The 15967-nt window shown below is 51.3% G+C and overlaps 1 protein-coding gene across 1 annotated transcript; it reads right to left on the reverse strand.

Moving 5' to 3' along the window:
* Positions 1-461: 461 nt before the first annotated feature.
* Positions 462-13961, reverse strand: MREG (melanoregulin). The gene is made up of 5 exons (XM_062506638.1): positions 13873-13961; positions 10373-10532; positions 2676-2766; positions 932-1095; positions 462-596 (listed from the first exon to the last, which is right to left on the reverse strand). Exons 1-5 carry the CDS (start codon positions 13959-13961, stop codon positions 462-464), a joined length of 639 nt encoding a protein of 212 aa, XP_062362622.1.
* Positions 13962-15967: the final 2006 nt, after the last annotated feature.

Here is a 15967-nt window from a genome sequence, read left to right on the forward strand (position 1 = left end):
GCCTGGAATTAAATCCTGTCCTCCTGGCACAGCTCCTGCCTCTTTCCCAGATTCCCAGGCACCTGCCTGGAGGTCCGGGGTGAGGAAGAGGCCCAGTCACAGAGCTGTAGACGACGGAGGTGTTTTCCTCTTTCGCTGCTCCTCCAGGCTGGCAGGCTCGAGGGAGGGGACAGAAAGGAAGGTGGAAAGGTGAATTTCCTCGCATGGCAGATCCTCCCCGTGCCTATTGCATGCACTGCTGGCCAGTGGTGTCCCACCAGGGCTGCTCTGGAGCAGCTCTCAGTCCCTCGTGCCTGGGAGCACCTCGGGGCCAGCGCCGCCTTTCCGCGCACTCCGCTGGGCACGGCCTCCCCACCCGCTCCTCCACAGGGAAACCAGGAGGGCACCGTGTGCTGACCCTGGGCAGAGCAGCCTGCCTGGAGAGGCACATTCATTCATCCATTCACTCGTGCGCTCCTTCCTCAGGGCGCCGTGGCCAGGACACTCTGCAGGGGCCCGGGGCCCTCGTCCGCCCTGTCCCCGCCGGGCCGTTTGGGATACGCCGCGCTGGCCATCTGGAAGAACTCGTCCGCAGCGTCCAGGGCGATGAGCCGGTCCTGCCAAACAAGGGGGGCCGTGGTCACCGGGGGATGTTCCAGCCACGTCCCTGCCCAGGGCCCTCCCTCCACAGCCACTCTGGGGCATTGGGTGTCATCTTTTCCCACCAGGAGCATCCAGTTGCACGGAACTTGTAGAGGGGTGCGGAATTCATGGTGCTGCAGCGCCGGCATTTCCGAGGAAACTGAACAGCCAAGCTCCAGGTGCGACATCTGAGGGATCACCCCAGATGCCACCACGAATCTGGGCATCCTCTGGCTCACCTGCTCTCTCCCCCCGAGTGAGCTCCCTGCAGAGCTGGATGCTGGGGGGAAGCTGTGCTCGGAGTACTCACCACCACAAAGAGGTAGCGCTCGGAAAGCTCCCAGCTGGTCGGGAAGATGTTGGTCTCTTCTGAGAGCTTTAACAAGATGTCCCGGGCTTTGCTCATGTTCTGAGAGTCACTGATGATGCTGAGTTTGGTCACGGACAAGAGGGAGTCTGCTTCCTTCTGGAAACCTGAGAAAGAGATGTTACAGAAACAAATCAAACATTTGTTTGAAAGAGCAGGGTCATCCCTGAGCCCTTCAGGCTCTTGGAAGGTTTCCTATTCCCCCTCCACCCTGGGAAGCTGCATCCCTACTTCCTAAAAAAATAAACAGCACTCCCTCAGGCAGGCTGTGGGACAGGTAGAAACTTGCTCATGGGGAAATAAATCACAAAAGTAGTCACAGCAAGTTTGTTGCTGGCTTTCCTGAAAAAAGGTGTGTGAACATGCACAACCCAGGGTGCTGATTCAGCTCTTCCATGTTCCTGATGCTACCAGAGCTTTCAGGGCTGGTGGGGCTCCCTAAATCAGGTAACAGGGATAAAACCTGTGGCACTGATGAACACCAGACTAATTGTTCCCATAGCAGTCAGCATCCATTACAGGAAGGGCATCCAGGGAAGGAAACGCGGAGCAGAGTGAATGCAGGGGTCTTTACATGCAATGGCTACCACTAACTCTGTGTTCAGCTGCAGGGGGCTGGTGGTGATGCACCTCACATGAAAACAGTTATGGGGTAAGAGTGGTGGGCTTATGATTAAAGCAGAGGCCTAGATAACAGGAGATAGAAGGTTTCACATCTGGTTGCTCATTTAGCACCATTAAAGCCAAATGATCCTTGGCCTTGAGCTTCCCCTGCCTTTGCGCAACAACTTTGGAGCCATTGTGGATGTGGGAGGGATGTGGGAGAACCTTTGTCAGCCTGCAGTGAGAGGTGGAAGGATGCCAAGTGATCCCTCCCCAGCTTGGCCTGCACAGGTTGTGTGAGCACCTGGGTGGAGATGAGGGTTGACACCTGGTTATGGATTTATGATGTTCCTCCCACCCAAATGCCAGAATAGCAGGTAGAGCAGGAGTGGCTGAGATACCCATCTCTGGCTCCCATTGAGGGTATCCTAGAATAGATTCACTGATCCTCCTCTCATCAGCCACCAACCACCTCCAGAGCATGATGGAAGTCACCCAGCTGATGTGCTGGCACATCCCAAGTGTCACATGTTGTGTGCCAGGCAATTGGGAAAACCCCATCACACCCACCAGCACCTCTTGGAAACAGCAGTAGGAGGGGTTCTGTGCAGCAGTTCCACTTGGTGAAAGAATATTTCAAATCCACTTGGGAGCAAACAAGGTGAGTGGCTTAGCTCTGATCAGCTGCCATTGGCTAAGAAAACGAAATAAATGTATCTGTGTTTCCATCTGAAAGGAATATTCATTCCTTCCTGCTTATCTCGTTTAGAAAAAGCCAGGGTGAACTCCCACTGCAAGGTTTCCACAAGGAAGCTTGAAATGGATGACTGTGCTTGTTATTATGGGCTTGGAAGGTGATCATGGCTCAGAAGCTTTTGACGTGCCTCCAGACACGATGTCCCTGCTGTGCCTGAGCCCTGGGGAACCTCAGATACCACATGGGACACCTGAGGGCATCACTCAGCAACCTCCTTTTAACTTCCCTCCCCTCCAGCTTCATTTTGTGGAGCTGCTCCCATCCTCAGCCACGGTGGATCTCACATTCAGTACCACTGGAATTACATCCCTTTGGCCTGAAGCTTACCTAAATCCTCCAAAATGTGTTTCCACCTGCTCCTCACTTCTTTCCGGGTCTGCCGTAAAGTATAAATGTCATAGTTGAGCTTCTGCCACTCCTGCAAAGCAAAGGGATGAGAGACACTCAGCCACTGGAATCTGCTGCTTTTCAAGGAATTTCAGCTTTGAGGAAGGGAGCCAGAGGCGCAGAGCTGGTGTCGGCGCCGAGCTATGAGGTGGTGGGTGTGAAGGTCCATGACCAGGCAGCTTTGTCCTTGGAAGAAATTACACTGACCAACACAGAATATTTAGCTTGCCACTTGGCTCAGCATTTCTGTCTTCTCTGTTCAAAACACCTTCCAGTTTCCCTGGAATTACAGAATTTAGCTCAGGTGTTGCTGACAACAGCTCCTCCGTCAGACAAGGAGCCCTGTTTGGCATGAACGGGAGCAGGCAGGTGTTCAAAAGTACTTGAAAACAATAAAAACAGACTTTATTTTAAGATCACTCTTTTGAAAGAGGTGCACAGAGGTGCACATGGATGGATGAGGGCTGAACTGGAGTTGTCTGACATGATAACCCTTAATGGCTGCCAGTTGCTGCAGTTTATGCCTCACTTCACTGCACCTCCAGTTCTAGAGCTGGATAAAGGGATGCTGAGCAAGAGGAAAGGGTTTGGGGTTATTTATTACAGTCACACCAGCACATTTAAACACAAACACACAAGTTTCATGATAGGCTTGGCAGTGCTGGGTTAATGGCTGGACTCGGTGATATTAGATGACTTTTCCAACCTAAATGATTCCATGATTCTATAAACATGCATTCCTGTGGAAATCATGTGTTCTGCAAGAAAACCAGGAGCACTTTTCCCAGCTCTTCCTAGCTGAGTTTAATCAATGCACACACTGCAAAGGGTGCATTTTTAGAAGCAGCCCAACAGCAGGGTCACAACATCACCTGATAACTTCCTTCCAGTAACAACCTTAATTAATCTAATTTCTCAGCAAAGGATTACCTAGATGGGCTCCCGAAGCATAAACAGGTGTTAACCTGTGCTGTCACCCTGAGATTTTCCTAAAGGCCATGCTGGGTTCAGAGGAGAAAAACAAGAACCAAAGAGGCTGGCCATGTGTTAGAAATCCCACTGTTTTCTGGTACTTGGTCAAATATCTGACTTGATTCCATAAAGATTTGATAATTTCTTAGTGTTTTTTTTTTTCCCTGAATGTGGCTGACATGCCACGACTGCAGAGATTTAAAGCCAAGCCTGTTTTCCTGCTGATCAGCACTAGCTGCAGGAAGCCCTGGGAGATTACACTTTGGAAAAAGCAGCCAGCAGGGTTAAGTCAGTGGTGATTTCAGGTCAGGAGAGCAGGGGAACAGGCTCTGCCACAACCACTCACTCCCAGAAAACAAAATCCCCTTCCAGAGGCACATTTCCCACTCTCCTGAAGTGGCACTTGAGAACAGCTTTGCTGTTTGCACAGGAGAGCACCTGGCTGCCAGCACAAGGCACCAGGAATGAGGAATGAGGCAGGGGCAAGACTCTCCTCTCCCATGACACCAGCTGGGAGCTGGAAACTCCGGGTGAAAAAGAAAAGAGGGGGGGGGGGTTATTGTGTTAAAGCTTTGTGGGAAGTTTATTGAAAACTTGAGAGTTTGTAGAAAAAGGCTGAAAAACTGCATGATGCCTTGGTCCCCACTGGCAGGGGTTCCTTGGAAACGCCTCGGTCCTCTCGTGACCCTCTGGCACAGGCAGAAAGGAGAGGGAGCCAGTCTGGGCGTGCTGGTGGGGAATAGCTGCATGTCTCTGCCCTCCCACGGAGATAAACAAGGCTTTTAGTGCACACAATCCACCCAGACAGCCACTGCGATCCCAGGCGTGCTTCACGCTGTGAATTAGGGAGCTGGGGCACTGGGAAGGATGCTCCTCTCCACAAAATGTGGCCTCCTGGCACCCAGCAGCAGCTTTGAGGGCAGTGGGGATTTACCCCGTGGTACGAGCCAGACTCCTCACTAAGAGCAGTGAGCGGTGCTTAGCATGCAGGGAAGCTGCTCCTGATTTTCTCTGGATTAACAGCAGTGTGTTTTCCCTTGTCTATTTTTGTTTTAAGGGAATCTAGGTTATGGCTTTCTAGTGCATCATAGTGTCTGAGTTGTGTTATGGAAGTGAATGTGGTGAATATTCAGTCCCAGGGGAGCTCTGACAGTGTCCTGTTGATGGAGAATTTGGGGATTGTGCAAAGGAATGATTTTGGTAATTTTTTAACTGTCGTACCTGGGTGGGACCTCTTGTTCTGGTGGGATTTCTTTTGCTTGAGCATGGAGCTGAATGTGTTTACATTTCTGTAAAAAGCTGGGAGGAGGATGCTCCCAGCCATTGAAAAGGAACTAGGGAAGCAGAGATTATCAGGATGATATGGGCTGAGATCTCAAAGGGACTCTGCTCTCCATCAGTCTTAGAGACCACTGGATTTTCCTAGGAAATTCCTTGCAGCAGAGACATCTGAACTGCCATGGGCTGTTCTCTGTGTGCCTTTAATGAGGGAATAAACTCAAGAGCATCTTTCCACACCCAGAATTATTCTAAAAAGCATCTCCCTTACACAGCAGAGAAAGGGCAAAGATTGCCCTGCCCTTGCAAGGGCAACATCAGAAGCTTTGGGAAGGGAGCTCCTGTGAGTCACCAGGGAATGTTTGGTGGCATCACGGGGCTGCTCAGCCCACCTGGCAGGCAGCTCCACACCAAACCCCTCTCCCTCGACCTTCTTGGGAAGTCAGATGGAATTCCTGGGGCAAGGAGGAAACTTCTGGCACACAAGACTGGGAAAGCACAGGGGGAGACTGAAGCAAACATGTGGTGCTTCTGGGACATGCCAGCCTTGCACTCAAAAGCAATCCCTTCAGAAATCCCTTAAGATGACTCTTTGGCCAAAATCTGAGTTAACCACAGAAAACCAAATTAGGTTGCAGTTCCCAGCACTGCTTTTTGCAGCCAGTTTTGCCTTTTAAACCTACAGAGCAGGGCACAACAGATACCAGTGGTGGCTTGAGAAAACCCCAAATATCCCAGGAGCAGCAGGGAAACCCCACTGCCTCCCTTCTCTACATGCTCAGCCCTTCAAATATTTACCTGGAAAACTTCCCCAGACTCTCTAGTGTGAAACAGTAAATCTGCAAATGCCAAATGACATGGAATAAGCCAGGCTGGTACATAATTTAGAGCTCTGGGAAAAATTGTGCCAAGAGAACAGGCAACACTGTCCAGCTTCTCATCCCTGATCATATGAAAGTTTCCTAATTACTAGGGAGATTTCTTCATGTGGCCAGACCAATCCTCTACCAAATCCATTGCCTTTATTATCTTAAAAGCAATTGAGGTCACTGTTCTGTTCAAGAATTATTTTAGAAATGAGGTCAAAACCGAGTTATCAGGGAAAGACTGCAAGATATCAGGCCAAGCAGGTACCAGGGATGCTCCTGCTCTGGCTCCACTGGAAGTAGCTCAACAAATATAAACTAGAGACCAACATCTCAGAATAATCTTAAATTGGATTCAATTTAAGAGAGGCATGCAGACATTAAGAGAGTCAGGTCTGGCCTCCCCAGCCCTGGATAAATCCCATCTACCTCTCTAGGCCCCAGTAACAGCTGGTCACAGTTCTGACCTTCTCTGTAACCTGTTTAGAAAAGAATAATCCTGTAGGAGAGCAGGAGGAGAAAAAAAAATAGGCCTTGCCAGCTCATTAATGGGCTTTTCAAGGGGATCATGCCAGTGTGGCTCTGCTAGCCAGGACCCTGGCAGGGATGCAGGCTGAGGAATTGCCTTTGCTATGGGGTTTATGATCCCACCTTTCCCTCAGGAATAAGCCAAGAGGGGAGAGAAACACTGCATTTACAGCAAGCCATGAGAGCAGGGCTTTACCTCGGTCACCATGAAAATGCCACCTCTAGTTTCTGTTCCCAGAGCTGTGGCACAGCTGCCCTAGCCCCGGCTCCTTCTCTGAAGCCAGGACTGGTGCACAGCTCCCTGCCCACGCTGGGTAACTCCACACACCCCAGCAGAGGCCATGGAGTAACCAGGGCCACCCCAGAGAGGACCTCATGGAGGGGACTCTGTGCACCTCACACTCATTAGCCCAGCAACAACCCCAGTGCAGCCCTTGCTGCTCGTTTCACCACCAGATCTCAGATTTATTTTACCCTACAACAGGCTCAGTGATGCTGCAGAGCCAGAGTAGGGAAAAAAAAACCCCACTTTTTCCATATCTGAAACACGATCCCAGCCTTCAAAAGCTGTGATGACAGCTCTGATCTTCAAAGGCTGCATCTGCTTGACCAGCCCCTTGAGCCAGCCCCTCGGCAATGGCTTTCCTGGTTTTCTCTGTGCAAGCTAAGGACACACTGAGTTTGGGGTGGAACTGCCAAATTTTCCAGAGCAGAGCTGCCAGCAGGGACAGAAGGAAGACATAGCTCCACATGGATCAGGTGTGGGTCCTACCCCATAGTAGGGGCAAAGAACTGACCCCAGAGGAGGGCACCAACACTGCCAAGATGGTGCCAAACACATAAAGAACACAGGCTGGAAAGCAACCTGCTCTTTGGGACCCCTGTGCTGGGAAATCCCTGAGATAGAGGTGGGGAATGGCAAAGCACACAGTGAGTGCACTGCACACCAGAATTTCTTTGTTAAATGAAGGAGCAGAAATGCAGGAAGTTCTCCTTTCAGTCAGTTTTAACCACAGGAAGAAAAGAACCTATGGTTTTGTAACACTTGTGTACCACACCAGGAAACTGCTCCTCCATCCTCCGTCCTGCAGTATCCACAGGCTCAACCCTGGGGATTCTGGGAGCAGAGCAGCCCCCAAAGCAGGTGATGGCTTTTGCAGCTCAGTGTTGTGCTGCAATTTGACTTTTTGTTCCTCTCTCTCTGAGCTGAAGTCTCATTAGGAGGGAAGGGCACTGCAATCTGGCCTAGTTTTAAAATGCTTGCTGGAGTAAGGAGAGATTTTTGGCACCAGGGGCCAAGCGCAGGAATGTTGGCTTTGCTGCCCAAGCCTCTCTCTGTCCTGCCACCCAGCAAGAGCTGCAGCTGGAAACTGCAGCAGCCTGCTGGGCTTCCCTGTGGTGCCTCAATTTCCCAGCTGTAAGAGGAGACAGCAGAGCCCCTGCCCATCCAGGGGCCACCCTCAAAGCAAGAGTACAGTGCCTTGGCTTTCCTCAAAACTTTCCTTACTGTTGTCCTGATGCTGTGCTCCTCAGGCTTTTTATTGGTTGCACTTCATGAAAAAGCAGAGTATGTGATCCTACCCTGCTATTGAGAGGAAGCCCTGTGAGTTTTGGGCTTTTCGTTCCTCTGGCAAGCATGAGAACTGCTCAGACCCAGTAAAAACCTTACAGATACCCTGGAGGCAGGAGAAAGGGCAGGATTTAGGACAGGCAGGCACACTGGGCTTAGGACATGCAGGGGCAGGAGCACTTTCCTGCTCAGCCATAACTGATGCTCTTCCCTGCCCCCTGAACAAGGGTGACACAAACACTCCTGTGCACCAGTGCAGCCCCCTAAATGGAGCTGTTCTTGTTTCTTTCAACCACTTTGAGACGGATGAAGCTCCCTGGCTTTTCTCAGACAAGCAACTCCATACAGAGAGAGCAGCAGTGGGGAGGGAAGAGATCTCCAGTTAGAGCTGTAAAGGTCACATGCCACCATGAAAATGTTGTTTCAAAACCATCCATTGTAAACATCATGATTAAATCAAACTCGCCAAAAACCAACCCCATTAAATGGTGATTCTGGCCAATTGTATACGAGGATTCCATTACCTCTTTTAGCTAATTACAACTTGTAATTTTGATTTATCTGTAGTTTAAGGCTCCTTGTAAAGCAGAGCTGGCTTTTAGTTTACACAGACTATCACAGGTGAAACAGTTAACACTCTTGCAGACTCTTGGATGAAGTAGGGTCACGTTGAAGTTAGACATGAAGCCTCCAGGCTTCCCTGCAAACAGTTCTGGAGTCATGAAAGCAATCAGAGAGGGGAAAAATGTGTCACTGTTTGCTACAGCCTGCTCCTAATCAGGCCACTGCAATCTCCTTTGCACTGAAGTGCCTTAGCAAAGGAAATCAGGGCTGCAAAACAGCCTTTATGTAACAGCCATGATTTCCCCCTTCCCACTAAGTGCTGTGCCAGTTCCCTGCTTCCCAATAATTGCCCTGCATCCCACTGGAGAAGGATTTAACTTGACACGTCCCTGGAGTGGCAGCAGAGCTCTGGGCTCTGCCAGGGCCGTGCAAACGTCAGCCTGGCCATGGAAAGGACAAACAGGGGAAATATGGAACCAAAAGAGCAGCCTGGGAAGGCAGGAAATGGGGCTGAGCACACATCTGTGGGTTGTGGTGGTTGCAGGGCATCATTCCCAAGCATGTTCCAGCTGCCATGAGTGCCTGGGAAACCTCCCTGGAATCTCCCTGCTTCCTGGTATGTGAGAAACAAATGCTTCCTAGCCACTGTAAATCATCTCCCTCGTGTTCTTCCCACTCCTTGTCACTTTATTTTCCTTTCTCTGTCCCTTCTCTCTATTCCTCCTCTCAGTTTCCTTCCCTGAGAAGTCTCTTGTGTCCCTGGTCTCCATCTCAAGCCTACCTTGTGTCTTTTCCCACATCCCTCCACGTAGGCAGCCCATTACTGACCTCCTGACTTCCTTGGTTTTTAAGTGGCAGCTGCTGTGTTCCCTCACTCCTTCATGGAAAGCACATAACCTTTGGTTTGGGCTGACCAAAGATGTACAAAAATACAGGTTTCTGAAGGGGATGGAGAGTGAGGGGAGAAATTATTCTGGAGAGAATTTATGCTCGATGGGGTAATTCCCTGGGAGGGTCCTGAAAGTATCCAAGCCAAGGAGAACACGGAGATTCTCACAACAGAGGGAGATGAAACCAAGGCTACCATGGAGGTGAGAAACACACCACACCTCAGGGCAGCTCTTCCTGGATCAGGTGCTGGAGATACCCCCAAGCATCCCAGGGATGAGGTGGCCACAGAGACATCCACACCAGGTGTAGGATAAAATCTGGAGGGTGATGGAACAGGTGGGAGGACCTGGTGGCTGCATGAGCCACAGTGGGGGACTTTGGGGTCTCCTCAGCAGCTTAATTGAAGGAAGGGCATTGACCTGCTGGTGTCAGTCCAGAGGAACCCACCAAGGTGATCAGAGGGATGGAGAAGCTCTGCTATGAGAAAATGCTGGGAGAATTGGGATGGAGAGAGAGAGAGGAGAGAGAGAAAACTCCAGGGTGACCTAATTGCAGCCTTCCACTATCTGAAGGGAATCCTATAGGAAAGATGGGGCAAAACTATTTACAAGAGCCTGGAATGACAGGACAAGGGGGAATGGCTTCAAACTGACGGAGAGTAGGTTTATATAAGATATTAGGAAAAACATCCTCCCTGAGAAGGTGGTGAGGCCCTGGCACGGGGTGCCTAGAGAAGCTGTGGCTGCCCTTGGATCCCTGGAAGTGTCCAAGCCCAGGCTGGATGGGGCTTGGAAGAACCTGGGAGAGTGGAAAATGTCCCTGCCCAGGGCAGGGTGGGACTGGATGGGCTTTATGGTCCCTTCCATCCCAAAGATCTCTGTGATTCACCATGCACTGCCAAAACCTGTGGGGTGATGAACACCCCAAGCCCTGGCCCGTGGTGGAGCTGAGGGCTGACTCTGCCTCACCTCTGAATCTTTGTCCAGCTGGTTCCTGACCACGATCATGTTGTAGAGCACACGGTCATCATCAGCCTCAGTGTGGGTCACATCATGGGGGGTGCTCCACAGGTTCTGCTCCTCATCCCGAGCCAGGGTGGCTCCGAAGGACGCGTAGGGATTGTTGTTACTGCAGAGAGAGAGGGGCAGGCAGCGTCAGCACCAGCCTGGCTCCTGCTACCTTCCCACTGCTGCTGTCAGAGGGGAGGGAGGGGAGCAGGGGGTGTTAGAGATGAGTACTGTGATGCTTGGCTCTGGCTCTCACAATTAAAGGATAAATACTGTGTGTATGTTAAGTTTTGTAGATATATACATTATTGTAATATATCCTCCCCTAGTACACTCATGGCATTTTAATCCTGTGCTCCCAGCACTTATTCAGTCTTTTGTCTTACTTTTGTTAAGGTTTAATAAGGCTTTGAAATTCTAAAAGTGAGCATCATTTCTCACAGGGGAAACAGAGGTTTCTTCCTTAGCACACAGACAAGTCATAGTTCAAACCAAACCATGCAATGCCCATGGGTGCCCAAACCCAGCAGCTCCTACCTCAGAGCAGCAGTGATGTGCTGAGCACAACAGACAAGGCATGTCAAGGATATTAAGCTTCATCTTATTTTAGTAATGGAAATGTCCTCAGCCTTCTAATGAACTCCAGGCTTTATTTGCTTAGCAAAGCTGAGCATCATCTTCTGGGAAGGCTGTCCCCAAAGAGCTGGGGAGCTTTTCTGTGCACTGGGACAGTTCTGTGTTTTACGGCATTATGTTCCTATTGGGATGTGCAATTTTTTAATAAGGATACTTCTGCCAAGAGAACTTTTAGCAGGGGATTTCCATAAAGTGTCTAATCAAGATGTCCAGCCACTTGAACAGAACAATACAAGTGGAGAACTACTTTTGGCCTTACCACCCTCTGGCAATCCCTGCTCACTTCTCCTCAGAACAACCCTCTGTTTCTTTTGTTTGCTACCCAAACCCCATTCCTTTCCCAAGGAACCCATCCAGATAAACTTCAGGTAAGGCTGTGGGTGCCATGGCACTAAGCGACAAAAAGATGCTAAGAGGAGCTCCAGCACGTAGATGAAATAGAGAAAAGCTAATTCCCAGCAGCATTCCAGCAGGAAGGTTAATTAGACTTTCAACAAACCGAAAACCTGAGCAACAGGTAATAAGGGGAAAGATAATATCTTATAATCTCTCATTAAAGGCAAGCAAACAAAGGTAACTTGGAGGGTGTGGAGGGGCACAACCCCCAGTTTTTCAATGGTGGAGCAGACAGCAGGGAGCATTCAGGAGCCAGCTGTGCCATCAGCAGGAGTTCACTCCCACCCAGCCTTCCACAGCTTCTTCCCACTCGGGCATTTACCAGTAAGCTTAACATTTGAATTACTTAAAACATCGGTATCTAGCAATAACACTGCCACACCTCAGCTTTTCTGAGCCACTCCCTCCCTCACAGCTCGAAGGGCACTTCCCAGCACATTCCCATTTCCAAATCACAGCACGGAGCATCCTGTAAGGCATGTGGCAGAGCCCAGGAGTCCCCAAATCCACAGCAGCACGGGGAGCTCTGCCAGCAGCTCTTCCAAGCATCGTTGCGAAGGAAGAAATAGGAGGGAGAGAAGAAGCACGTGAACAGCTGTGGCTTTGCAGGTTAAGGAATCTCAGTAGGACCAGAAGGAAAGGGAGCATTTCACACTGTGGAATTTATCCAGAAAATAGTGAGTACCAATACTTCATCAACGGATTTCTGCTCCAGGTGGCTTTCAGTTCACATTAAATTTTGGCATTTGGAGCCCAAATATTTTGTTAATTTTCATCCTGAGTGCACAATCTCAGCCAGACTCCACCTTCACAAATCAAGAGACAACCAAGCAGCCTGGATGCTTTGCAACACCAGCTCCCAAACCTAAAACTCGGCTAAAAGAGCTGAAATCTCAAGCAAGTTATTCACTTTAAACAGCACTGAGGTAAAAATAAAAATACAGACAGCAAGATATCACAAGATCCCCACTACAAAATAACAACCCACAGCCCCCCGAGAAGGAGCAAGCATTGGGGCTGGCAGGGACAGTGATTAGGCTATTAGACCAATTATTCTGGCACATGTGTATAAGAGCAGGTGCCTTTCGAATTCCCCGAATTTATAGTCTTTCCTTCTTAGGGGCAGCATTAATTGGATCACCAGCGTGTTACTAAAGCGAGGGGCCAGGTGAGGGACAGGCACCGTGGGCAGCAGGAAGGATCCTCTTCCCTGCGTGTGCTCGGCTGCCCGGAGGTTAATGCCAATTCCCTGGCTTGGAGGCCCCATGCTTGGGATTAGCCGGTTATTATTTAGGAAACTGCTTCACCAGGACGTTTCAAGCCGCGTGTCCCCAGCGTTGCTGTTACCTGATACGGATGCAGGACACGCCGGGAGCATCCCAGCCTCCTCCCTGGGGCCCTGCTCCATCCCGGGGCTGTGACACCCTCTGCGGGGCCAGGACTGCAGCTGCCATCGGGGAAGGAGGGAGTTTTGCCACATTCAAACCCTCTTTACGTGCTTGCACAGCTCTTCTCAGCACCCCCAGCTCTGCACACAAAGCAGATGCGGCCGGCAGCAGGAGAGCAGCATCTGCTCCCCAGGGATCAACACGCGCAGCTCTCGCTTAAAGCTCCGGCTATGCATCGTCATCTCCTCCCCCGCATCCCTGAATGGAGCCAGGCTGGAGAGCTGCGGGTGCTCACCTGGGAAAGGGAAGGCTCTAGAGAGACCTCAGAGCCCCTTCCCGTGCCGAAAAGGGAGAATGACTTTTACTGGGGCAGATAGTGATAGGACAAAGGGGAACGGTCTTAAACTCCATAATCGAGGAGAGATTTAGATTAGATGTTAGGAAAGAATTCTTCCCTGTGAGGATGCTGAAGCCCTGGCACAGGCTGCCCAGAGAAGCTGGGGATGGATGCCCCGTCCCTGCAATGGGGCATGGACGGGGCTTGGAGCAACCTGGGATAATGGAAGGCGTCCCTGCCCATGGCAGGGGGTGGATAAGATGGGATTTAATTCCCCTTCCATCCCAGTCCATTCTGGGGTTCTGTGACCCCAGCCTGCGAACAGAGCTCTGCACAACCCAGAGCTGCCCGGCAGTGGGACCTGACGCCCTGGTTAGAAATGCACGGCCCCCTTTTTGTTCAGTGCCTCAGCTCCTCTATTGAAATCCCACGGTGGAAAGACAAGCGCTGGCCCGTCCCCACGGACGGGGAGCACCGAGGGGATGCCGCGGGCGGATTCCTGCGGGCATCGCGCCGGCCGGCAGAAGGAATCCAGCCCCTGTGGCATTTGGCAAGGCGGAAAGAGAGCGGGAAGCGTCTCCATCCCGCCGGGGGAAGGTCAGGCAGGGGATGGATGCCCGGTGACAGCGCGGGGAGCGGGGCAGGGGACAGCGGGGACATGAAGCGCTCGGGGCCGGGTGGGCGCATCCCCCGCCGGGTCTCACCTGAGCAGGGGCTCCTTCTCGGGCGCCGCCGCCTCCCCGCCGCAGCAGCCGCAGCAGCCGAGCGATCGCAGCCAGGCCCGCAGCCCCATCGGCGCCGCCGGAGAGCCGGGCAGGGCAGGGCAGGGCGGGCCGGCCCCACGGCCGTCCCCTGTCCCCGCCCCAGCGGGGCCGGGCCGAGCTCCGCACCGCCCTGCCCGCTCCTGCCCCGCCGGAGCCCCGCTCTGTCCTTCTGCATCCTCCTTGAACCGCCCTCCCGCATCTTCCTCCTGCACTGTCCTACATCATCCTCCTGCACTCTGCTGGCTCCCTAAGCGCTCTTCTGCATCCTTCCAATCCCTCCTGTACCCTCTTGTCCCCTGCAGCATCTTTCCCTGCCCTTTTGCATCCTCCTGCGTCCTCACACTCCCTTCCACGCTCTGCTGCTCCGTCTCTGCCCTCCTGCACCCTCCTCAATGCCACAGATTGCATTTGCCCATCCAGCCTCATGGCCCCGCTGGAACAAATCATCGCTGGCCACCACAGCACGGCCAAACCCCAAAAATCTCCCTTTTCCAACCCTCTGCACCGCTACACTTCAAGGCCTGTTCCCACTTGGCTTTTGGGATACAGGGCTGTGATCCTGGGAGCTACAATGGGAAATGGGCAGGGGGGGATGGGCTCAGCTGTCTCTTCGTGCAGGGGCTTTAGAGGAAGAAGAGAACAGCCTAAAATATTGCTGCCTTCTCCCTTTTTTTCTCCCTGTTGTCAGGAAAATTAATCCACAAACACCAGAGGTTTATGTCTAAAAAGGAGACAGAGGAGTCCTGTAACTTTGTTAGAATAAAGGGAGAGGCCACAGGACATTCCCCTGAGGGGGTCTCAAATTCTGGGGGGAACACAGCTTCCTTTTAATCCTAACTTCCCAGATGCATTTCCCCCTCTCTTTCCCCATTGGCTGAGGTACTGGAGAGATACAGATTCCCCAAAAAGCCTAATAACTCAGACCCCTTCTAATGTGCACTAACCTCCTGCCCCCCATATTTTTCATGTGTATCTCGGTTCTTTTCCTCTAAATCCAGAGATCTAGCACAGTCTTGAGTGAGTAACAGTCTGTGCCAATTAGAGGAATTCTTATGGAATTGGTGGTTCCCCCCCTTGCTTCTTTCATCTCTGTATCCAGCCTTTTCTACCACCAGGCTCACAGTTTGTTTGTGAAGACACCACCTTCTCATTCCTTTCACTTTTCTATTTTACATTCCTATCATATGCCTGGCTGGGATCCTAAGAAGGAAAAGCTTAAACCCTGAATTAAGATGGTCCCGGATCTTGTTCAATTGCCACAAATTTGTTTGCATTTCAGAATAGCCCATCAGGCATCAGCCAGACCCAGAGCAATTGCTCTGAGTCTGGTTTGGCCACGCACATCCCCAAGAGTTATTTAATTTTAGTACAGCAGCTTACTGACGCCACTGGACTTTTTGTTTATGCCAGCAGATATAATAATATCAGCTATTGCATCCTTGTGCTCAGTGTGTGCGTGCAAGGAAAGGTGAAATAAGATCATTTTGAGCTCACGTTTCTCTCCCTCTTTGTGTTCCAGAACTGTTAATTCATCAGCAGTGGGGAATGGGAGATCTCAGGTTTCTCAGCCACAGATTCTCAGGTGACTTCTAAATTTCATTTAATTCACTGGCTCCACAACCAGATTTCCCATCTTCCTTAATTAAGAGGTGAAATGCTGGGAGAAGGACTTGCTGTTATTGCTTCTGGAAGCCCCCAGTGCTGGGCTTTGCTCTCAGCCCCTCCCGCGCTGCTCAGCAGTGATTCCATCAGGAAGGATTTATGGCCGGATGAGCCGAGGGGCGAGGCAGGATTGAAAGCCAAGGATGCTGTCCCCTGCAGGCTTCCTCCTCTGCCCTTGAGCGTGTCCCTGTCTGCCTTTATTTCCCCTTCAGCCTTTTGTGTGCTGAAGCAGGACAATCACCAGCCGCTGTCACTGCAAGGATCCAACCCGGGAATTGCACGGGCACGGATGTGCTTCCCAAAATAGTCACTGCTGCGGGAATTCCCTTCTCCCTCCCCTCTCCGGCTGATCATCTAGGTCTCTTGTTCATCT

This window comes from Cinclus cinclus, chromosome 21, assembly GCF_963662255.1.
Source record: "Cinclus cinclus chromosome 21, bCinCin1.1, whole genome shotgun sequence".
Taxonomy (NCBI): Eukaryota; Metazoa; Chordata; class Aves; order Passeriformes; family Cinclidae; genus Cinclus; species Cinclus cinclus.

Coding starts and splice junctions, on each gene's coding strand:
- MREG (XM_062506638.1), bottom strand. CDS start 13,961: ATGGGGCTGCGGGCCTGGCTGCGATCGCTCGGCTGCTGCGGCTGCTGC. Junction 2,767..10,372: donor AGCTGGACAAAGATTCAGAG/GTGAGGCAGAGT, acceptor TTTGCTTTGCAG/GAGTGGCAGAAGCTCAACTA. Junction 1,096..2,675: donor ACACATTTTGGAGGATTTAG/GTAAGCTTCAGG, acceptor TCTCTTTCTCAG/GTTTCCAGAAGGAAGCAGAC.